Genomic DNA, 26316 nt, shown 5'->3' on the forward strand with positions numbered 1-26316 from the left:
TGTTCGTCATTTAAATATCTACAAGTATCCAGAGGTCTTTTTATAGAAATTTAATTGTAAGGTGGTGTCTGCTCCGCCTAGTAATCCGCTTCACAGTTACCAGGATTATCACTATGTTCTAGAAGTTGCTGCAAGCTTATAGTGAAATAAAAAAGGCGTTACATGGGTTTACGGTTTCAAAAAATCGGTTTTTTATTACTTTATTAAATTCTAAAACACCTCTAAAATATTGTCCTAAATTTTCAAGTTGATCCGAGTAATAGTTTCGTAAATACCGCCTTGAATGCGCCGTCTTTAAACGCGTTTTTGAAGTTTGTATCTCAAAGACCTGTGTAAATTTCATGAAGATTGGTTAAGTAGTTCCCGAAGTATCGTGCCTACTCTCGAGAACTACTCGACCAATCTTCAAGAATTTACACAGGACTTTGAGATAGAAATCTTAAAGGCTTGGACGAAGGATTTTTTCCGATTACAACTATTTGAAAAAAATGTCGCGAGATTTTCACTGAAATTTTAATTTTTTTGTTAAAATGTCTGCCAAAAATCAATTTTCAGTTTTTTATTTCCTTCGTCCAAGTCTAACTAAAACACGTATTTTTTCTTTAGAAAATCCTGTAAAGAGTTATCCTGCCAAGGATTCCGAGGGAACACCGGAAATGGCGTCGCAATAGCCGAGTTTAAAATATTTTTTTCAAATTTTTTTTTTAATAGAGTACTCGTATGTTTTTTAGCAATAAAAAATTCTAATAAAATATTTAATTTTTCATATGAGAAAAAACTGGTTGAAAGAAGGCTGTTTTTACCCGAGGAAACCCATGTAACCCCTAAAAATCGCAATATTTTTCTGATCTTTACGATTATGAGTTAAGTGTTCAATACTAAAATGTAGTTTGATTGAAATTCTACTTGAGTTATCATTTCAAAGGAAACATGGGTAGATGTGGTTAGTAACCGCTAGGGAAACAAAACTTGAGAATACTCAAGAAATATCTTTAGCCAGGGTATAAAAAAATATCAGCAAAGCGTGACAGAAACAATATCAATCAACCACTTCAAAAATGTGTTGTAAAAAAGCTGAAAAATTAGAAAAACCAAAAATAGAAAGATTAATAAAATTCAACTGCGAAAAGTACATTGACCATTGGTACTACCGGCGATAACTCATGTTACAACCGGATGCCTTGCAGTGATTGCGTCTCTGCTAAATTAAACAATTAGCGGCAAGGCAATGCAGAGTTCAAAACCGTTAAAAGAAATTAGGATGATTGGTTTTGCTTTTATGAAAGGCACTTGAGTGCAATACAAAAAAAAGGAAAAAAATCAAAAAAAAAAAATTTAAAAAAAAATATAAAAAAAATTAGAAAAAAATAATAACTAAACAGAAAATGTGGAAAAAATATTTGATAAAAATGTAAAAAATTTAAACGTTCACATAAAGTAATTGAGCAATTTTTATTTGAAAAAAAAAACAAAAAAAATATTTGCCTGAAATAATTGAGCAAATCTATTATTAACTCGTGATTGTGTTCAATAATAATTGTTAAAAATCGCCAAAAAATCGTCCAAACTCACTGAGTTACGCGCTATTGACAAGCGGATTTGTGCAAATCGGCGTAAAACATTAACCCAAATGTTTGATTATTTAACTCAAATTTAACTCAAGTGGTTATTCGTTATTCCAGTAGTTGGTAAACGCTTTGCATAGACTATCTCTCAAAGTGGTACTACAAAGGCTCGGTTTTGAAAAGCGTGTGTCGCGAGCGTGTATGCCATACAATAACGGTTGCTTGTTGCTGCACGCGTTGCTGCAATTTGTCGTCGTTTGTCTCATTGTTGGTTGGCCGTGAAGTGACGGTGATATTGTCAAATAATACCGCAAGACAGTTGTCTATTTGTACATATGTATTTGCACATATATGTATGTATATATCTGTATATAATATGTATCTGTATATAAAATGTGTCGGTTCGCCATTTAACCTGAACCACTACACAAACACAACAAAAGACATGGACCTGGCAATCAAGCCACTAACGCCACTCAAGCGGCCGCCGCGGCAAGCGTTTGCAATGCTTTGACTGTTTGTCGGTGGCTTTACAAAGAAAATTTAATTTTTTCTTTCACTTTTTTTTTACTGTTATTGCAACAAGTGGGTATTTATGCAAAATGCTAGGGAAAAACACTTAAAGGGAGCAAGCGTATAGAAAGCATTTGGCGGGTTTCCAAATCCGCTTTGGACGCTGAAACAAAACTTTTCCATATTCCATTGCGCGGATAGAAAAATAGCCAACAAAAAAACAAAAAAAAATAATTTTGCCCCATTTGCTACGGTTTTTCTTTGGCAATAGTTATTAGCGCTATGGGAAAGGAAATTATTGTAATTTATACTTCGTACTTACAAGCTGACATATAAATTATATAAGCGGATTTCGGGTTTTTCTTTCAAAAAGATTGCAAATCTCATAGCCAAATGGCTTAAATTTCATTTTGTAAACCTATTTATTGCTGAAAGTAGTATATGCCGCTAAATATTGGAGTACATTCACTTGGGTAATTTTAAGTTTGAAATAAAGAAGGGCTTCTTAAGGCGCTTAGGATAGGTATATGTGTGTATGTACATATATAAATATAACATGAGTAGAAGTATAATATGATTATGTAATATATATTAGGTTAGGTTAGATGGCTGATCCAGTTAACGCCAGTTCTACGCTCCCAAGTGTCTAAGTCTTGTCCTCCCAAACGCGGAACAATCAAGAAGGAAGTGTTGAGTTATTTACACCTCATCTTCTTCCATACAGCTTCTGCAGATGGCATCTGGTAAGATTCCCAGCCTTACAGCGTGAACGCCAATAGAGCAGTGGTCTGTTAAAAGCTCCACAACTAGGAAAAGTCTAGCCATAATGAAGACAACGAGATCACCAGATATACTGCGAACGATCGTATGTCAAAAGACTTTTGCAACAGCGCATGTACCGATGGTGGCCCTGCACTGATCAAGCTTCAACGAAGCCCAGCTATCTTATGGTACAACACCAGAGAATACGGGAGCACCGAAAATCCGACATCCATTCTACATACCGATAGCGGTTCAAGGGTGGCTTTCTTTGCCAGCTCATCACCTTTGCAATTTTCTGCGATTCCGCTATGGCCTAGCACCCATACCAGTCTTATCACAAGAATGCTATTGATAGCGAGGTTAGACACCCTTGACCAACCCTGAACGCAATGTTAAGGAGTTAAAGGTTAGTATCGCCGCTCTGCTATCTGAGTAGATGGTTACTTCTCTGAAGGAGGCTGCACTCTGGAGCAGTAAATCTAGTACTACCTTAATGGCTGCAACCTCGGCTTGGAAGACACTACAATAGTGAAGAAGTCTGAAGCTGCAGTTGAGAGAGCTCCTGACAGTAAAGCCCTCCACCAACCTTCCCCTCAAGCTTTGGCCCATCCGTAAAGAAGCTCACTGCCCCTCTCCTCTAACGGCTTCTTCGCACCCATAACTTCCTCGTCGGTATATGGGCAGAGCATGAGCCGCCAGAGTTTGGTTTTGTGACTCCATGATCCAAGTGGTCCGGTATGAAGTCAAAACGTTTGAGGATATCCGTGTGTTTAGAACGTGTTCCTTTAGGAACCCACCTTCCGAAGATGTCTATGGCCACAATGAGCAGGATGGCGTTAAGTGCCATGGTTGGAGTAGACCTTAGTGCACTACAGATGCTGATGAGCATCGCCCGTTGTACGCTTTCGAGTTTCCTGTTTATCAGTAATTCTTAATTAAAATTAATCAAAATTAATTATGCGACTAAAAAGGAGGTTCTGGGGAGATTTTGAAACAGTATCTTCATTAAGGCACTGAAGAATAAAAACATAAATCTCAAAAAGTAAAAGTGATGAACATGACGTCTTCTTACGACTTCAACTCCTGATTGTTTAATTATAATTTGTTTTTTGGTTCTTATCACCAAAAAGGGTGTCTTCTCTTCAAGAAATAAAAATGTGATAGAATCGAGCACAAAAATTAACTCAATTGGTTTTTGGTTGTAAAAATCAGTTGATGAGTTAGATGAGTTGTTTTGGCGAGGCATACTAGGAGGTGGTTAATTTCGTGTTGGTAACAGTGTATAAACAACGGTGTCCTCTTCTCCTTTATTGGCGTAGAACTGCATCAATAGATGTTGTATATGCTTTGAAGAGTCAAGGACGTACCTTGTATGGAAATAACGGTATCAAGATAATTTATTTTATTTCTTGACATCTAGCAACACTAGCAGCTTTAGTAATGCAATTCAACGCGAAATCGAAAAAAAAAATTATAAAGCTTGCACCAATTTTTTTTAATTTTTAAAATATAGTGTAATTTCATATGAAATCATAAGCTAGACTAAAAATTTCGAAAACAAAATCACAGAAAAAAACAAAATTCCAAGCTTTATTCTGCCAGCAATTATTGTTATTATTATTTCATCGATTTTTGAAAGAAATTATGAGCATGTCTGAAATCTATAGCCGCAAACACATAACAATAATTGCCAAGCGCATTAAGCATTTCGCAAAGAGACGTAGAACTTTCTATTGTTGCATAGTAGTCATGTATTTTTGGTGGAAAAATGGCAAGTTAATAAAACAGAAATACAATTTGTGCTAATTTTACCACAACTGAGCCATTAATAATTGCCCAAAATAATTTCCATTCCTCTTCCATACCAAAATGAGTGGAAAACTATTTATAACGAAAGAGTAGTCATTAAAAAGGCATTAGTTGGCAGTGATTGGCGCGAATGAGCAATATTTTAAGAGCACAAAAGTCAAAATATATATAAGTATATAGCTATAAATACATACATAATACATACATACATATAATGCATACAGAAAAAAATATAAAAAAATAACCATAAAAGAATTTCTTCCTCGACTATTTACTGGCAACAAAGCAGCTGTCGAAAAAAAATTATTGAATGAAGTGTTATAGTGACCAAAATAAAGGCAGAATGTAATCCCAAAATTGTAAGGAAAATTGTCGAGTGCACATTGCTTAAAATAACAAGAGCCTATCAAAACTCAATACCTAAGGCTTCCCACAGCAAATATAAAACAGCAGTTTACTGGTGGACTGAAAATATCGCCCAAATCAGACGCACATGCCTCAGCCTTCACAGATCTAACACAAGATCTAGACGCAGAGGAGCTGCATCCCGAAAAGCCGAGAAGAAAAAATGGAGGAACTACGCGAGGATATTAACAAAAATCCCTAGGGACTTGGGTATAAAATGGTAATAAAGAAACTCGGCGCTCGAGCAAAGCCACCTGACTTAACCGCTGCTAAAATAGATCACATCGTAAACGCACTCCTTCCCACACAACAAAAAAGGGTCTAGTGATCCAGAACAGACTCTAAGATTTTCCCAAATCCCCCAGTTTACCCTCAAAGAACTGCAGTCAGCCACTGGCAAACTTAAGGCCAACAGAAATATTGAAAATAATCCCAGCAGAGCAGCCGGCAGTACTATTGAATATCTACAACGTTTGCTTCAAAGCCGAAATGTGCTCTGAACGCTGAAAAAGCAACGGCTGGTACTAATCAGTAAGGGAAAAGGAGATCCCAACTTGCCAACAGCATACCGTCCATTATACATACTTGACACAGCGAGAAAGCTTTATGAAGGGCTACTTAAAGCCAGACTCCAAGTGGCTATCAACGAAGCTGGAAGACTCTCCCTTAGACAACATGGCTTTAGACCCGGAAGATCAAAATGATAAAATATTAATGTTGCTGATGACTTTAGATGTTCGAAACGCTTTCGACGGCGCTAGATGGGTGGATATAACTGACGCTCTTTAAAAAAGCTTTAAAATCCCCGACTACATACCTCAGATCTGTGGTGCGGAGCAATCTTAGTAAAGGAAAGCTGCTGTACCAAACTAGAGAGGAATCACGATGCAGAAGCGGTCACGTCAGGAGTATCAAAAGGTTCAATTTTATTCCATTTTAGGCCCAGACTTGTGAAACATCATATTGAAACTAGAAATGCCAGACGAATCGACTCACACAACCTCCATTAATTTACTTATAGAGATTTGATTTTAAAGTCTTCCAACTAAGTTCTTTTCATAGATCTTAGTCTATAGTAAATGCCAATTAGAAAATATAAATAATTTATATTTAAATAAGTTTACAAAAAAATTCTTAAACTTAAACTAAATTGAGGTTACAACATGAAGATTTATTTTTCTACAAAGACCAAAGCTCATTTATGAATAGAAAACTCCAAAAAAATGCAAAAAAGAAACATTTCAATGCCATTGGAGACACTTCCCTGTATACGAAATTTTACATTATTGTCTCTTTTTTCATTGTAATACAAAAAATATGAAAGAAAATAAGTTAGTAAAGCACAATGGCCTGACATTAATTGCCACTTGTCGCTTTTAACTACCGTCACAACAACTTCACACACCCGCGGTTAAACAAATTACACATATAGTACACACACAGCCATACGTGGGTATTTAAAAATGCGAAAATGAAATGGGTGAAAGTAATTTTTTGAAGCGTTCGCAATTATTTAGCATATTCGCAGCATCAATGAGTGACACTTTTGACTTCGCTTTGTTTACAAAAACACACATGCACATATTTATATATGTATGCATACATACATACATATATATATGTCAGCAGCTAACTTCTAGTTTTTATTTTTGTTTTGTGTTTTGTCTATTTCGCGCTTTGTTTTATGTTTTGTCACTGCCGTTTTTCATTAGCTTTTGTTCCATGCATTCAAAGCTGCATTGTTTTTGCTTAATTTATTGTTGTTTTCTGCACTGCAAAGTTCTGTTGCCTTATGAAAAAGCAGTAGAAAGTTATGCGTCTCTAATGTGCCCAATACACGCACACACACATACACGCAAATAGTACAAAGTCATATGTGTAATGAAGCCATATTTTTTTACAAATCGTCAGACGTCAAAAGTTTAAAATAAACTACAATTTTGCATCGCAGTGAAAAGGCAGCAGCAAGAAGTGCCGCAAAACTCATTAGCATCAATTTGCATGAAACGAAATTTGAAACAAAAGATTTGAGTTGACCTATTGCCTCGACGCTAAGAGAAGTTAAAGAGAGTGACTACTTTTTTTAAACAGAAATTTATGATAAATAGCTAAGTTGTTAATTTGATCTGTATTTGATATTCGAAATGCTTTAAAATGTATAAATATTGTGTCAATAAATTTAGTGCGACAAAGCGTATATGTATGTAACTGTCATAATTACGAATTTATGTATGTTTTAGTAATATTATTTAGAAGAAGTTATATTATTTTATTTATTGTTCATTTATAAAATACTGTGAAAAGATTATAGGAATGTATTATATAACTAGGAAAAGTAAACCAATTAATGTGAGTTAAAAAAATGCGAAAAACCAAAAAAATTATTGTATATGCAATTAGTCAAATATTTTGGCATTAACAAGAAGTAACACTGAGTTGCTAACTAGTTAAACGCGAAGAGTAGAAGTTAATACTTACAGCATCTCTTGTAAACGAGTGAGAAAAGAGTACTTGCTCTTAGTACATTCACGTTAAGCCAAAGGCTTGAGTTGGAAATTTGTGTTTAAATTCAATTGTCGCAACTTCTTAACTCAATTTTAAGAAAATCTGTGTCAACTATGATCTTTTCTATGTACTATATGGTATATATTGGGTCAAAAAAGCACTTGGAAATTGTAATTAATTGTAATTAAATTTTATGAAATGAAAGAACCGGAAAAATCGTTGAGATAAGTGTATTAAATCTGGTGAGGATCATTTCGAAGGCGACAAAATATATATTGATGAATAATTTAAATATTTTTCGTTTTATTTAAGTTATCCGGGTATTTTTTTATCACAATGGATGTGTACCTAAGTTGGCCCACTATCAACAGCATACCGAAATTGTTCACCCATGCGAGTAAATTTCTTACAAAAGCAAGGTTATATAACGACAATATAAATATCAAAAAATGCTTTTAATGCAAGTTGAAATTAACGGTAGCAGTATTTGCATATTTTTTGAGCAAAACTCCAAAATACTAATAAAATCGAGTTTCTCAAAAAGACATAAGTGATTCCACTAAAATGTAATAAAGTAAGAGAAAACTAACTTGGCTTTCAACATGACAGAACACAAAGAAATTCATTTACTCCTTGCTCTTGATTTTTGATTCAGATACACTTCTTGATACTCTTGCAGAAAAATATTCTTAATGTGTAGAGCATTGCTAAATAAGATCAAAAATAATTTTAATTGAGAAAAATATGCTTTTGGCATTAGCTGATAAAGACAGTCTGACCAAAGTTTGGTAAAAAGTACATTATGACAAAAAAGTACCCGGAAATTGTAAATAAAACACAAAATATTTAATTATTCATTAATATTTTTTTCATCACCTTCAAAGTAATCCCAACCAGATGTAAAATATAGCACTTATGCCAACGATTTTTTCAATCCTTTAAACACATTTCATAAGAGCTTTTTGAGATGGCCTTCAGCTTCTTAAGTGAATTTTGTTTTATCTCTTCGATCGATTGAAAACGGGTTCCACGTTGCGGCAATTCCATTTAAGAGAGAAGAAAAAATCACATGGTGCCAAATCTAATGAATACAGTGGTTCATTAATGGTGTTCATTGCGTTCTTGGCTTTAAATTCGGTCACAAACGCGGCTCGATGCGATGGTGCATTGTCATTTTGTTAAATCCTTAAATTATTCTTCCACACTGCCGGTCATTTTCGACGGATGTTCTCAGTCAAACGCCTCATTGCGACCAAATAGAACCTTTATTGACCTTCTGTGCCTCCGGAACAAATTCATGATACACCAAACTACGAATATCGAAAAAAACAATGAGCATCACCTTGATTTTTGCGCGGCTTTTGCCCGTTTTTTTTGGTTTCGGCTCGTTTTTTCCCTCCATTCCGACGATTGTTGACTTGTTTGGCAGTTATAATATTCTCTATGAATTTGGAATCGAAATTCGCACGATCAACCATAACCAAAGATACCTGTTTACAGTACTCTTTTTGAAGTAAATTCAGCTTTATCGGGACGAGTTGAGCAAGAACGCGTTTCATACCCAAAATATCCACCAAAATCATTCGAATGAGCTCGCGAGAGATGTCGAGCACTCTTGCTATCTCTTTAACACTGGTTTCACGATTTTCAAGCATCATATTCTTCACTTTTTTAATATCTTTATCATTTGAGCAGGTCGAAGTTTGTCCAAAACCAGGCATGTCTTCAATGATCACTCGACCGTCTTGAAGGCTTTGCATCACACGTGATCTTGTGTTTTCCAACAATCGTAACGTTTCAGTACACGAAATTTGGTTAAAAACACAAAAGTTGAGACAAATTCTGTGTTTGATATACAAGTATATACGCAGTACTAAGTTGTACCGTCTTAAGAAACTGGTGTAAACAAACTGGTTAACAAATCGCTCTTATATTTGGCATAGCAATTAAGGATAGTACTACCAACTTAGCAATATACATTTTGTTTTAAATAAACTTTAGCCGTGGAATTTAATTACAATTTCCAGGTACTTTTTGTCATAATGTATATATATCAAATATGTTTTATGGTGAAAAGCCAACTACCGAATTGCGCAATTACCAGTTTATACACCATTATACATATTCATCCTAGCAAGTAGTTCATCCAGCAAGAGAAGTAGAACTGCTCTTTTAGTAACTCAAATCTCCGCCGTTTGAATAACAGTGTGCCACGGAATGCTTGCAATGACCGAAACAAGATTGCCAATACATGCGCTTTTATGTAGATGCTATACATATATTATATAGTTTTGTAATAAATAGTTGTGATTGTTTATGTCTAAACACTTTATATTATATATTTGTATGTGTATATATTTAACTGAAATTCCTAAAACACCGAAACTAGTCTATCCACTTCGGCAAAGTTTTCAACTGAATACTTTGTATTTGTATTTACGATGTTATAAATCAAACAGGCGATATTCAGAATTTATGAGAAATATATGTAGATATAGTCATATTTGATATGCCAAGGAGCACAGTATACATAGGTGCTCATGCTGCTGACATAACTAAAATACCAGAGAGTATATTTGTGCAGACATGTGTGCATTAAAACTGTAGATATATCTACATTTTGTTTGCATGTATGTATGTATGTATGCATATATGAAAATTTGTAGTCACAAGATTGCAACAGTGCCTGACTGACCCACTTAGAGAATCAAGAATAAATGTTTTGCTATGCCGTTGCCGCTTGGCTTTGGGAAACTAGTGGAAAACTTGATGGCATGGTAAAAATAAAATTAAAATACGGCAGCACACATACACAGGAAAGCTCATGCCAGAAGACGTATTACCTGCAGGAAAATAAAAATTGTTATATGCATATACCCCACATATACCCCACCATTTAACTTATTTTTGACAAGGATTTATCAAGGATATGTTAAAAAGGATGAGGATAAGAATGGAGCTATGTATAGAAGTTCATGCATATGACGAAAGTTCTATGAGTGCCATTCACTTGGGAGTGGCCAGAATCGATTCTTTTATATATGGCTACAGCAGCTCACGACTTCAGGTCTTACAGAGAGTATACTCTGGGTAGCCGTTTGAAGGCGAGCTAAGGCGAAATGTCTCTCCCCAGGGTTGTGCGCTGGGTTTGGGATCCTCAACGAATCTTTTAGTTGTCAAACTTAATGAATTCAAAACTTTCTACTGGACGAAATTTCTTATGAAGATTTTTATGAGAAGATTTTAAAGGTAATAAATGTTCTCAGCATTTATCAATAATCATCCAAACAACTGGCCTCTTTTGAAATCTTTAGATATTTCGCTATAACCATGTTTAACCCTTCTAATATTTAACGCTTATTCTAACAACTCGACAGCATTTCAATTTCCTATAAGCATTTCAGTCAAAATAGTCAAATTTCCAGTCCTTTAACTAACGAAATGTGTCGCTGACAACCGAAGAGCACGTAAAAAGCGCATAGAAATTGCGAAATGCAAACTAAAATATTTCTTATTGCATTGTTGCAGTTGTAGGCTAATATCGCTTGGAATATGCAAATAACAGTGGAATGAGAAACAAACCAAAAAATGCAATAACATTTGCCAGCCTTTACAGCACTGAAAATCGTCAGTGTAACTGTGGTGAGCAACAGATGATGCTGCTACTGTAACGAGCGACAACAGAGGCCACTTTAGCAGCAGTGGCTGTTAAAGGAAGTGGGCACAGCTATTTCTTAACTGTTATTTGAGAGGAAAATAAATGGGCATTTTCTCATGTATGTTTAAGTTATGTGGGCTTGCATAAATAAATAATAAATATATGTACATATACGGGCATTTTATGAGCACTTACAATGAGTGTATAAACAAATTGTGGAGATAAGATTATGGAACAGTTAGATAAATATTGTTGTTATTTGTGTTTGAAGTACGGAAGGTTTTTCGATTATTTGAAATGGAAAATGTAAATGACAAAGCAGGTATTCGTAAAAGTTATAATTATTAAAAATAATTAAAAGAAAAAAATAAAAAATAATAATTTTTGATTTGAAATGTGAAATGTGAAAAAATATTAAAAATGATTAAATTAGAAAATGTGGAAATATGGAAAAATATTAAAATAAAATTGGAAAATATTAACTTTGAGCGGTTTTTAATTTTAAATAAGAAAAAATATTAAATATAATAAAATTCGAAAATATCAATTTCTGAGTTTTTCTGAGCTCAAGCTGGAGAAATTTTGTTTTTAAGAGATTTTTAGTATTATACTTGCTGAATGCCAAGGAATATATTGCATTTTTTTAAAAAAATTATTGCATTTTTCAATTCAGTATTTTTATGCGAGAAGTTCCCGCCAACTATAAGAAATTTGCTAAAACCTCAGACACAAGCAAAAAAGGAAACAAAAAAAAAAACATTTGCATTTTTTGTTTTTTAGTAAATGTTTAATATTACAAAAACTATTTTTGGGACTTTAAAAAAAAAAAAATTTGCTAATTAATATGAGCTTAAACACTTTATATTGCTATTAACTAGTTAATTCTCACTTTATTAAAATTGTTAAGTTAACACTTTGATACACTGAGATCGATATCACCTAAAATTTAGAGGTTTTAGATTTTTTAAAATATATGGCAACTCTATTCTAAAAATTTTTGAGCCTAAAGTACTCTTAAATATTTTTTATTTGACATCCACATATAAAGTTTAGATTTGAAACATATTTTCATAAGCTAATTTTTATGTTCTTCTTCTTCTTCTTAATTGGCGTAGACACCAACAAACCCAATGGGTTTTGGACCCGCCACGTAAAAAATCTTACCAATGAAAATTTTTATGTTCAGATTGTTAAAATTATGGCAACTCGGCTGAAATCATAATTTAATAAGATTGTTCTTAGATATTTTTATAAAATGTCTGCCCATTTGTAACTTCTTTTATGCGAAAATTTGATTTTTCAGACAGAAAGTATTGCCACCTTTTTGAAGAATTATTTAAATTTTATAGATACATATGTCCTCCAGTAGAAGGCAATATCTCGTGAAATAAATTCTTAAAATTTTGTCAATTTTAAATTTAAAAGAAGTGGAAAAATGGATAAAAATAAAAAATCCGGGTAACTTTACTCCATATGATTGGTAATGGTATGTGAGGTACCTTAGTGAATCTCAGAAAACATTTTATTATTGTGGCATATTTATGGTATATAATATAGGCAAAAATAGATAAAAATCGGGTCGATACTACCCTCAACTCCCATATACTACATATAAAGACTTTCGTTTTTCTAACAAACTTTTTGTCGAAAATGCCAATCACTGTATGAATTATATAGCTCTGCTTGACATTATGCACCTTAAGGCACTTGCTTAACTTTAATTCTTGCAAATTGCAAGAGTATAAAATGTTCAGTCCCAACCAAATTTAGCCCTTTCTTACTTGTAAATTATTAAAAATTTTAAATCTTAATTGATATAGTTATATATCAATAAAAAAAATCATTATATATTTCTATCAAACCATTTTTATTGCCACTTAATGGTTTCGCCATAATGTACAGGAGCTCAAAATTTCTGCAGCAAATGTTTGAGAAAAATCCACAAGAGATCTTTTCATGAAATGCCTCTTTGTTTACCAAATGATACTAAGCCAATAAGCAAATGAATATGTATAATATATAAGTATTTATGTACACATATGTTTCATACCCGCTTGTATAGCTACTGTTTGTCTGCGCATGCCTAACTTGTTGTGAAGTATTTATTTAGCGAAATTCATTGCTGACATTCGGTTTAGAAAATTATGTAGGTCAGTTGGATGCCACTTGCAAGTGGCTGCCGCACAACGCTTGCTGCAGTTGTAGTCGTTGTTGTTATTGTTGTTTATACTAACGCTGTCGCGCTGTTTTATCAGCAACAGTCAGACCTCAATGCAATGGCGGCAACTCAACTCAACCGGCATTGTAGAGACAGAGCTGCCAACACACACAGCTGCGCAGCTAAATGAGCACATAGCGGCAAAATGCTGGTGCACAGCATACAGCACGTGTTTGTATGGTTGTATGTAAATATTTATTGTATGTGATTGTGTGTGTGTCGCAAAGTAGCAATTTTGTGTTTGTCGACTTATCGCAGCTGTTATTGTACAGCTTGGCCGGCGCACTGGCATTAAGAATGTTTACTGCAGCGTTGTATGGCAATAGCAATAGTAACAACAACAATAACTGAAATATGGTAGCACTGACGCATGTTGCCACAAAATGTGGCGTCGTCAATGGCGCACGAATCTCTAACGAACGCATTGTTGCCAAGTTGACGAAGTGTATTTGCAGTCAATTGTTGCTGTGTATTTGTTTTCCCCACTTTGGCACCTTCTGCGAGTGATGTGCTGGAATTTACGGTTGTGGTGGCGCAACGGTAAACTATTTGGGTGGAATTATTTAAAAGTATATGCTTATTGAAAAACAACAAAAACAAAACGAATTTGTTTATCGACTGCGTGGTCAGCAGCCAATGAAAGCGGTGCTAAACAAACGAAAGACTTAAGCGACGAACTCGATTTTGAAATATTGTATATTGGTGGCATGTTAGCACTAATGGCTTAATGGAAAGAATATTTTTTAGTATAACAATGAAAAATTATTAGTAAAGATTTTTGAAATTGAATTCAATTGAAAATGTACAGTTTCTTTCTGTATTATAAAAATTATTTATATAAAAGTATTTTTTATTTTGTGTTTTGATTGATATTTATTTATTTTTTTTTTTGCATAATTTAATTAATTTATGATTTTTTCATATCATATATTTTATTTTATTTTATTTTATTTTATTTTATTTTATTTTATTTCTATTTAATTTATTTTTTTATTTTATTTTTTTTTAATAAGTTTTGTCTTTATTTTATTTCATTTATTGAATTTAGTTTTGATTTTTTAATTTAATAGATTTTATTCGTTTTTTTTGTATTTAATTTAATTTTGAATTACTGTATTATATATTATATTATGTAATCCTTAATTAACTTATTTTGATTTTAGTTTGTTCTGATTTGATTTGATTTTTTCATATTACTAAATTTAAATTTCGTTTATCTTTATAATATGTTTGATATTGAAATAAAATTATACATTTTTTGCAAGGGTTGCCACATGTAAATTTTTTATTCAATTAAAATTTTTACATTTTTGAAATTTTTAAGTAAAATATTGTAAGATGAAGTTACAAACTGGAGTAAGCAGAAAATAAATTTTATAGAGTTGCCACCTTTAATAATTTTTTTAATTTGTTTAGAGTTATAATATGTTTGATATTGATATCAAATTGTAAATTCTTTTGCAAGGGTTGCCACATGTAAATTTTTTATTCAATTAAAATTTTTACATTTTTGAAATTTTTAAGTAAAAAATTGTAAGATGAAGTTACAAACTGGAGTAAGCAGAAAATAGATTTTATGGAGTTGCCACCTTTAATAATTGTTTTAATTTGTTAAGAGTTATAATATGTTTGATATTGAAATCAAATTATGAATTCTTTTGTAGGGGTTGCCACATGTAAATTTTTTTTTCAATTAAAATTAAAAGTAGTAGAAAAATGTTATTAGATACCTTTTTGAAAGGGAGTTGCAATTGAAATTGGTTTTAGATATAACAAAATTATAAGATTATTTAAGAATAATATAAAATAATACAGAAACACTACAATATAGGTTTAAGTAACTAAAGATGGGGTTCTTTAGTAATTTTCCTATATATTAAGTTTCCAAAAAACATAATAAATTTTAGCATGCCAAAAACGTGGCATTAAATGCCTGAGAGCATCAACCCAATGTTCAGAAAACTATACAAAATTTTTAGATAAGTAAGTTTTATTTAAAAACTAAATTTTTTTTAACTAAATATTTTAAAATAAATATATCAAAATCGCGCTTTCAATTTAACGGTATACGATTATTTAAATGGTGACTTGAATTAAAATTTTTTTTTTTTGTTTTGCCGAAAAATTTTTTTTATTTTGTTTTTTGCACTAAATTTTTTAACCAAAAACCAAAATTTCGACTGATTGAAACAAGTTAATTTTATTGCCCAAGATAACGATTAAACCACATTGCTGGCATTTATTTGATTTTTGAGCAGGTTTTTCGTTATTACAACCACAAAAACAGCAACCAATGGAAAAGCCGAGGCAGTCTACCAGATATACTACTATATAAACACGCATTCATGCAAAAAATCCACTTTTGGCGCAAATATTTTGAAAAAATAAAATAAATAAATTTGCTACCAGTAATGATTTTGCAAATGAAGTGTAAACCCATTGATTATCCATATTCGTAAGCCACAAAGTCGCTTAATTCACTGCTACTTATTCAATGAATCGCAAAGTTAAAGCTCTTTAACAATTAGAGCCCACAACGCCTGCGCAAATATTTGCACAACTGAATATTGCCGAGAGTTTGAATGAAATATTTTTGCTTGAAAACAAAAGATTCGCTTCCCACACACAACTGCGAGTGCAGACATACTTATAAGTACAAATACAAGTACTTTGTGGCATTATACTTGTTTGTGGGAGAGAACACCTGTGCGCATGCGCAAAATTGCGTTGTGCTTTTGATTACTCAGTGCTTATTTGCTTACGATGTACTTCACGAAATTTTACATACATACTCGCACATAATCGGGTGCGTATTGCTACAAAGCGTTCTTGTCTTTCGTCAACTCAAAAGCCATTTTATCAACTGACATATTTTTGTTCTTTTCTAGCGTTTTTTGTGCGTTATTTTGACAATTGTCTGCTGTATCTAATGACCAGTTGTTAGTAGCGTTGACAGCGTGCATAATTGACGTTGCTAAGAACTTCCATAGTAATTTTCTTTTGCGAAACAAAGTATGCGTAATTTTCATTAATGATTGTATTCATATTTCTTAAGTGTTTCCATTTAAATGTCGGCTGTGGTACAGAAAACAAATTCTAATGATTTGTAAATACTTACTGTAGACGAGGTCATGACAATTTTTGCTTTTATTGCTATAATTTAAGCTCTTTTTCAGCTATTTCGAAAATTTATGACGGCGGCAAAGTAGAACGAGCTGTCATATATGGTAAAAGTGATCCACATTTTTTGTAGCAAATGATAAAGTTGTAAATAATCTATGGTATATTGCAATACGCTAGAATAAGTTACTGAAAATTTGTGTGCAAGCAAAGTTTTGGGTGTATTATGGCTTCTAAGTGCCAGATCATATTCAAATATCAGTGATTTTTAATTTTTTATATTTATATGTAGCAGTTGAAAAGCATAAAAAAGAGCTGAAAAAAGAAAATAAAAGACTAACGAAGAGATAATGGCAATTATTTAGGCCTTTGTGTTTGCTTCAACCAGAATATGTGCTGCCAGTAGTTTCTTTTTATGCATATAAAATTCATTTCTTAAACGAGTTTTGATTACATATCGTCAACTGAAATTCAAAACAACGTATCATCAAAAAAAAGCAATTGAGTTTTTTATCGTTTACGCTAATATCGTAAAATTTTAAGCTTCCGCTCTCAGATATAACCAATGTATAACCAATATAAAACCCAGATATAACCAATGTATAACCTTTATTTATAACCAAAACCCACTTTTTATTTCAATATTAATGGTTTCTATTATATTGTTTACCCTTCCCCTGTAAACTTATGCAAGGTTATGTTTCGTTATTTTGCATTTTAAGTAACGATATTTAGATTCATGTCTATATTTATGACTTTAGAAAGACTTTTCACTCGTAAGGCAAGTCGTTTTCACTACTATTCGCATGAGAATATATCCGTAGTGTATTAGTAATAACTCATTCAACTATTTTTTAACGAACGTTTATAATGAAAGATTTCGAGGATATTACCATGGCTTTATAAAAAAAAGCTTTCAAAAAAGTTCATAATTTAAATTTCCCTCAAGTAGCTGACTTTTGTTAAGAGAAAAAATAAAAATACCTAAATATAATACGTTTTTCTATTAATTATAGCCTGAATTATAAAATAATTCATTACATAAACGACGATTAGACTGTTAGATTAGAAAATCAAATTGCTTGTCAAACTGCTGGCTAAACAGACACTAGAAGAATGCTAGAAAACAATTTAGATCACCTCTGAAAAATATGCTTTATCGTAAAAATCATATCTGTGCTTCATGAAAAATTCGAGGAAGAAAACATATATGGTCTGAAGACATGAACACGAAGTCATATCATAATCTTTATTCAAAATTCATCTTATGCAAGGGTCTTGAAATAAAAAATCTATATTTTACGGTATGACAATAAGTCTTTAAATAGAAAAGGCAAGTAAAATTAAGGAACTAAGGAACTTTAGTAGTATATGTTAGATGCATATTATAGCTCTAGCTCACTTCTGCAGAAAATACTCGCATAAATTGATGCTGCAAAGGAATTGTTCGCAAGTATTATTTGATTGAGAAGTTGTTTACAAGAGAATAGAATAATTAATACTGATTCTACTAAACAGTCATATTACATTTTTCTATTAATACATAATTAAGATATAATAATGAAATAATGAGTTACTCTTTATGATAGATTGTATTTACTACCATATGAAATCACCAAATCTACACGCGCTAACCGAAAAAATTCTCGTTAATAAATTTTTACCTTGGTAAAAATCACCAGATGAGAATACGATTTTTTTACCGATTCGATTTTTATGCTCAAAATTTTGTGTTTCCAATGAAATCACGGCGGCAGAATCATTAAAATTATTGAAGAAATGTTGTGGGGCGTCTATTCTATCACAAGTATTTGAGTGCCACAAAGTATGCAGTGAAGGTCATGAAATCAACTCTGTTAATGAAGATAACATCAAGAAAGTTAAAAGAAAATTTCTTAAAAATCCACGTTTTAGCATCGTATATATGCAAGAGGACCACGTCAACACATTTTGGTTTTGTTGTGTTTTTGTATTAAAGCTGGACTCGAATGAAAAACCTGAGTTTTTGCAAAAACAACGACGAGTGTACTTATATGATGCAAAAGAGTTGCTTGGCAATGAAGTGTGTTTATATATGTGACTTGTGAAACTGCCCAACAATCTAGCGAGTGGCGCACCAAAAATTAAGCGTAAACGAAAAACGCAAAATTCACTGAAGGCACTGAAGACCAGCCCAGCCGAAACTTACAACAACCGTTCTTACAACAAATGGGTCTACGCGACCGGAATGGACCGCAGCTTTTATCTGGTCAAGGATTGTCGACACGACAGAATTCTTCCGCTACAACAACAACAACGGACATACATATATATATAAGGAATATTAGTTAAGGAATATTAGTTTCAACGTAAGCATGTTTGTTTATATCGGCTCAGGGACCTATTTAGAACGATAAATATTTCTATTAAGCTATGTGAAAAGTAAGTTTCTTTTGTTAGTGCAGGTCAATATACTTAAACTTAAAAACCAAGCCATAAATTTTCAAGAAACCGGGTTTGTTTATCTTTGGTAACTTTTACTTGTTTCAGCAGTGTTCTGTCACTAAGAAAAAATTAATTGAGGGTTGCCAAATATTTATTTGGCAAACTTGTAACTTAAAGTCATTTTGGAAAAGCCAAAAAACAAAACGATTTCTTTGAGCTTAGTAAAAGCATGGGCTTGAAGTAAAAAAATTTCCTTTCCAAAAAAATATTTTCTTTTATTTATTTATTTATTATAATATGACTTGTAAATCAATTTACAAAAAAAAAAAAAAAAAAAAAAAAACTGCCTTTCCAAAAAATGTTTCCTTTTTTATTTTTTTCAAATCACTTTTTATTTCTTTTCACATGGGTTTACGGGTTTCAAAAAATCAATTTTTTATTGTCTTATTAAATTCTACAACACCTCTGGAACATTGTCCTAACTTTTCAAGTTGATCCGAGTAATAGTTCCGTATATACAGCCTTAAGAATGTGTGTGCTCGAGGGTAGTTAGTGCGCCGCCTTTATACGCGTTTTTCTCGACACTGTTTTTGAAGTCGGTTGGCAAGATTTCTCGAGAACCGCTCAACCGATCTTAATGAAATTTTACACAGGTCTTTGAGATACAATTCTTAAAGGCTTGGACGGAAGATTTCTTTTCGATTACAACTATTTGGAAAAAAATGTCACGAAATTTTCACTGAAATTTTGTTCTTTTTGTAAAAATGTTTGCCAAAAATACAATTTTCAGTTTTTTTCTCCTTCATCCAAGTTCTAATTTAAGGTTTTAACTAAAACATGATTTTTTCACTTTAGATGATCCTAGAAGGAGTTGTCCTGCCAAAGCGCGCAATTTTTTTCCAGTATCCACCGGAAATGGCGTTGCAATGGCCGAGTTTAAAATAATTTTTTCCAAAAATTTCAGTATTTCTTTGTTATACACTATTAACAATTGCAACAATAAAAATGCTAATAAAATATTTCATTTTTTATATGAGAAAAAAAGTATTGAAAAAATGTGTCTGTTTTTTACCGGAGAAAACCCATGTAACCTTTTCATTTCGGGAGTAGTTGGAAATATTATAAAACCGTAAAATATGTTCTCATTGATTTTCGTCACCGTGCCAAAGAACAACAATGGGTAAGCGTCTTTTATGAAACTATTTCTATTTTGAAACTATTTCTTAACGAATATGTGAGAACTGCAAAGAGTTTTAATGTAACTACGCAATTCTAGTAAAGTATAGACACTAAACTATAACTTACAATAGAATTTAATGCATTAAACTACAATTTGCTGCTTACCATTTGCTCCAGTTTGTTAAGATAATCCATATTCATGATCAGAAATATATAACCACTTTTTACAAAATATTTTCAATATCACTATTTTGCAATAAAAATACAAAATTATTGTATTGAAACAACGCACACTGAAATATATACTCTTTTCTCTTCAAAAACCTCGTTTATATAAAAACACAGGAACTAATTACAAAAGACTTAAGAAACGAACTTGTTTGCAAAAACCACGTTTTCCGCAGTGCGCAACCGTTGTGACAAAACCGTTATTTGCACGCACAGACACACAAGCAACAACGCTATAAAAGCGCTACATTCATATTGTATTATTATGTTGTTGCTATTGTATTTTCATGAGGCTTCCTCAGCTTAGAAGCAACAATGTAAAAAACATCACAGCCGCCATTGTTTCCGTTGCAAGCGGACACTGCGGTCACTTACTCGGCAAACAACGGGCAATTGCAATGCGCTGCAACCGCCACTTAACTACAGTTAATTTCGCAAAAAGCAAACAGATAAGCAAAGTGCTAATTTTCAAAATAAACACAGCGCACCAATTTTACTAATAGACACAGGCGCGTTCGTTTGCACGCTCACTTATTTTCTTTATTCAAAAAAAAAAAAATATATATATATATATATTTTATTGCGCTATTACAATAACAACAGCAATGCGTTTTTGAGATGCAAAAGTGTTGCGCGTCACGTCCAGCCGGCTCAGAAGTCGAATTGAGAATCATTCTTGGACCAGCCTAGTACTGAGTGCTGAGTTGGCGAGCTAAGCTCAGGCAAGAGCGCAGAGCAGCGCGTACCAATAAGCCAGATGTGCGGGAACGTATGGGAATGCATATGTGGCGCACAGACACACACACACACCCATGCAAATACATATGTATTTGCTTTGCATGTGTTAGTCTAGGCTTTCTTGTTCGCGCTGAGCATGGAAGAAAGTCATCAATGGACCGTTGTCTTTCTTTTCTGCCTCAAGCTTGCTTATTAATTTCTGTGTTCGCTGCTTTGTTTATACACATATCTGCGCTATCTTCTTCATTTTTGCTGCTCATTTCGCTACACTCGCTCTGCGCTTTCGTCTCCTCATTTATTCTAATGCAAACATGTTCGTAAAGTGCGCGTATAAGCACGAAAAAGGGGCGCACAGGCAATGGCCAAAGCGATGGCGAGAGTAGCGAGCGAGTTGGTGAAAGAAACAGGTGGGCTGGCTCACTGCACTCTTAAATCGGCGCTAAAGAAGTAATTATCGTTGAGTGGCAGCGTTGGCGGCGCAGCGCTTGGGCAGCTGTCATTTATGGCGTTTAGTTGCCTGCTTTCCCAGTTTCCCAGCGTTTAGGCTTACATCATGTGGCAAAGCGGACACGTGGCTTTTTTGTGCCATCATTGTTGTTGTTATTGTTGCTTGTATACGTGTGTGTAGTGCATTTCTCTAAGTAGTTGCCAGCGGTCGCAGCGTTGCATGCGTTTTCCGGTTCTTAAGAGAGATGTATACGCGCATGCACTTAAGCATATATGTACTCGTATACAGCACATATACAAACATACACATGTGTGGGTATATACTAAGTACTAACGCTATTAAGTACTACAGCATCATGCCGGCATTTATTTTATGTTTTATTATTATTGTTATTACAACATTTTTGTATGAGCATAGAACACATATATTTTGTTTCTTTGTTGTTTTTTTCGTTGCAGCCATATTTGGTGTGGCATGTTGGCGTGTTGTTCATGGCGTTAGTGATGACATTGCATTTAGAGGAGCGGCTGCTTTTAGCTCAAACGTTGCAACATTCCAGCACAAAAGAACAATTATGAAGAGTAAATAGGAAAACAATAATTTTGACAGCAGATTTGAACAACAACAATAATTACACATGTAAAACAACAACAAAAAACATGTATATATTGATTAGTTAGTTCAATGAAGATAATTTGAGCTCAGCTAAGCTGCAATATCATCGTCAAATCGATTATTCTTTAATAGCTCAGACATTGTATACACGGTTATGAACGACTAAAATCGATTACGACTACAAATTTTACATTGCATACTTGATTGTTCTTGTAAAAATTACAAAGAAAGTACAAAAAAAAGAGGGGATATCCCATTATCAAATACAATGAAAATATTTTTTTTTTTTGAAAATTTGTATTTTAATAGGTGTTACTGCAGAAATATTATTTTATAGAGTTGCCAGCTAATTTTATTTTATTATACTAATTATTAAAAATCAAATTTTTTTTATACAATATGAATAAAAAATACTAATAATAATTATAAATTAATTAAATAAACAATTATACATTCTAACAAGGTTGCCACACCTTTTAAAAAATTGAAATTATTTAAATTTTAAAATCAAAGCAATTGAAAATGCCTAGTACATATACATTTTTAGAAAAAATATATATAAGCGAAAAAGGCTATGTTTGGAGTTGCCAGCTGGTTTCAACTTTTTGAAAATTTGAAGGTCACAATATTATGTGAGGATATTTTTAATATTTACCGCACCCAAAATTTAAATATAAGTTGTAGAAACTAAAGTAAAAATGTTAAATATTTTTGTACCAATATTTGAGTTTGATAAGAGCTTAAAACATAGTTGCCGTATTATTTAAAATTTTTTGTATATTTAAATATTAAAATTAAAGTTGCCACAAAAGTGCAGAACGAATGAGAAAATATCAAGAAAAAAAGAATTTATTGTGAAAGAAAATTTATGGAGCTGCCAGACGATTAAATTTGTTTGAAAAATTATGAAAATTTGCTATATTGCTTTAAATAATTGTTAGAATTAAATTAAAGTTGGCACAAAACTTTAGAAAAATTAAAATTTATTGCGAAAAAAATATGGTGTTGCCAGCCGTTTAAATTTGTTTGAAAAATATGAAAAATTACTATAATACCGTAAATAGTTAAAGTTGGCACAGAAGTTTAGAAAAATTAAAATTTATTGCGAAAAATATGGCGTTGCCAGCCATTTAAATTTGTTTGAAAAATATGAAAAATTTCTATAATACCGTAAATGGTTAAAGTTGGCACAGAAGTTTAGAAAAATTAAAATTTATTACGAAAAAAGTATGGTGTTGCCAGCCGTTTAAATTTGTTTGAAAACACATGGAAATTTGCTATATTAACGTAAACAATTGTTTTTCGGTTTTAATATTTACCACCGCCGGATTTTAAGTATAACATTAATAGTAGTTGCCATATTTTTAAATTTTTTAACCGATTTAAATGTCAAAAGTTAGCGTAAGAAAAGTTAAATATGACGTTTTTAATAAATTTATTTATGATCTTGCCACCTGGTTTGAAATGCTAAAAAAATCATAACTTGTGATAACATGTGGCTACAAACTTGAGGTTATTGAGAAACTTTCCAAGTATTATATTGAAAATAATAATACTGTTCTACCAAATTAAACTTTTTTCGAATAATAACCGATTTAAATGTCAAAAGGTGTTAAAAGTGAAAAAGATGTTTTTAAAAAATAAATTTATAATGTTGCCACCTGGCTTGAAATACTTGTGATAACATATTTGAGATAAGAACTGAAGTTATTGAGAAACTTTCCAATTATTTTATTGAAAATAATAACACTGATCTACAAAATTAAACGCTTTTCAAATAAACACACAAAAATTTACATTAAAAAATTCTGTTAAATTGACCTCAAACTAAAAGAGTATGTGCTGTTGTTGGGAAAGCTGAATTCTTCCACAATACTATAAACATCGATACAAGAAAACAACTCATCATTACATCATAGACATACATACATACATATGTTCGATGTAATTGGCAAATATTTATGAAATTTTAAGTGAAGTTCGTGGATTTCCATATAAAAAACCAAATACATCAATCTTTTTATAAATTTTCTAAGAAAGTTAGAAAAAAGAACGTGAAAAGGGATATATTAGACTAAAGGTTAAATGAGTTCAATTATAAATTATTTACCGTAAAATGCTGCCTTTAACTATAATACAAAAAATTAAACAAATTTAAACATATTAAAGCAGTAAGGCCTTAGCTCTGCAAAAAAAAAAAATAAATAAAACTAAAAACACTGTTTTCAGATTTAATCGCCCTTCTGTCTAATCAACAAGCAAAAGTTTAGCCTTTAGCAGATTTCTCACAAGAACACCAGCACCAAACCGTGCTTACATTAAAATTCAGCTAAAATAAATATACATTTACTACAAACGATACATTTTATTGCCTGTTATTAAATTCAATGGTTCACACGTCACTGTGCTTCTTTCGCCCGTTTATTAAATCTTTCTAGCTTTCACACATCGAGTTTGCTGCTTAAGTCTTTAGTCTAATAATGACTTTTAGGTCGCACTCTAATTTTGTTTGTTGTTGTTGCGCCCTACCTACTATTCGAGGTGGATTAGCATATTTTTCAGCTACTCATAAATCATGTTACTAAATTATGTTTTTGGAAATTTGATGGCATATATTCTAAGCATTAGCAATGGGTGAGAAAAAAGTGAACAGATGTTAGAAGAAAGGTTCAACATCAAGAGTATACTTCATACTATATGTCTATAGATAGCGGAATATGCAAATTCAAATTTTTTGTAAAATGGCGACGTGTTAATTTACTAAATTAATGACTGTTATATATTGTTAATTAAGTCAATGAAGACACTAAGTCTTAGAAAATTGTATTTAGTTAGAAAGAGAATTCAGATTTTGGTAAGTTGATCAAATTCTTCGTGATTCTATCAGTATTAATTGAAAGATAAACAACTTTAGGTTTGTTAGTAAAGGCGTTATGACTGCGGAGAAATAGTGTAATGCAACGAAATTCCGTTACACTCACAGTATATAGTGCGCTACTACAGTGAAGGCTGGAATATTTATATAGTATATATACATAGGTAGTTATATGCCATTTCAGAATTCTATGTTATAATACCTTGAATGCTTGCAAAAAATATTTCGGTAGGTTGCCACCTGCTTGAAATTATTTAAGTGAAATAATTTATTTGATAAATCTACTATATGAATATCAATTATAGTTCAAATTTTAAAACATTTTTTTTAAGTGCTGCCACCTGTTAAAAAATTTTAATTCCACTAAATGGATAGCATAATATTTGATATACTAAAAGTATCAAACTGAAAAACTTTGAGTAAGCGAACTTGAAATTTTACGTAAGCGTTGCCACAGTTCAAAAATTTTAATGCAATTAAATTTATCCATGAATAATAAATTTTATAGCAAAAAATATTTAAACAGTGTTGCCACATGTTTAGTTTTTTTTTATTTAATGAAATCAAGATAAAATAATAATATTACAAATATTAAATATAAAATATAAAATAAATATTCAAGAATATTTAAATTTTATAGCAAAAAATACTTAAGCGGTGTTGCCACATTATGTAAAGGGGTTGCCACAGTTAAAAAATTTTAATGCAATGAAATTCATCTTCGGAAAATAAATTTTTCAACCGAAAATTTAAACAGTGTTGCCACATGTTTAAATTTTTTATACAATAAAATGTAGAAAAAATGTAATATTAAAAATATCAAAAATTAATTACATATTTTAAATAATAAAATACTATACTAAAACGGTTAAAAAAAATTTTGGGAAACATTGCCACCATTTTAAAAATTCATAATTACAATGTTGGTATCAAATTAAGGGTATTTGTTAATTGTTGATGTAATATTGTCAATGGGTTCAGTAGTCTAAGTAACGGGTTTCAGTTAAATCTAACCTATAAGTAAACAAAAAAAAAATATTAATAACTTTTCACACCTGGAAGCTGAGAGTTAAGTACCATGATAGCTTACGAATTTAATCAAATTAAAAAAATGTAAATTTTGAAGAACCAAAGGAGAAGTCCAAAACAAATTTCAACCTTAAAAGGGTTGTGTGATTTTACTATGACTGCTGCATGCTGAGAATTCACACCTTGAACAGATGCAAATGGCGCAACGCCCAAAAAGTTAGCGTA

General features: G+C 32.0%; 1 protein-coding gene across 3 annotated transcripts in view; it reads right to left on the reverse strand.

The window, feature by feature from the left end:
* Positions 1-26316, reverse strand: part of LOC126760437 (rhophilin-2) — a 130981-nt gene that overhangs the window by 42408 nt on the left and 62257 nt on the right. The window contains exon 1 of one of the 3 annotated variants that reach the window (XM_050476064.1): positions 20324-21023. The exons of the other annotated variants lie outside the window; for them this stretch is intronic. Coding sequence (XP_050332021.1) covers positions 20324-20359 — 36 coding nt within the window. The 5' untranslated portion in view covers positions 20360-21023. Of the gene's footprint in view, positions 1-20323; positions 21024-26316 lie in introns of those variants that run through there. 3 annotated transcript variants of the gene reach the window in all.

Source organism: Bactrocera neohumeralis, chromosome 5 (genome assembly GCF_024586455.1).
Source record: "Bactrocera neohumeralis isolate Rockhampton chromosome 5, APGP_CSIRO_Bneo_wtdbg2-racon-allhic-juicebox.fasta_v2, whole genome shotgun sequence".
Classification (NCBI taxonomy): domain Eukaryota; kingdom Metazoa; phylum Arthropoda; class Insecta; order Diptera; family Tephritidae; genus Bactrocera; species Bactrocera neohumeralis.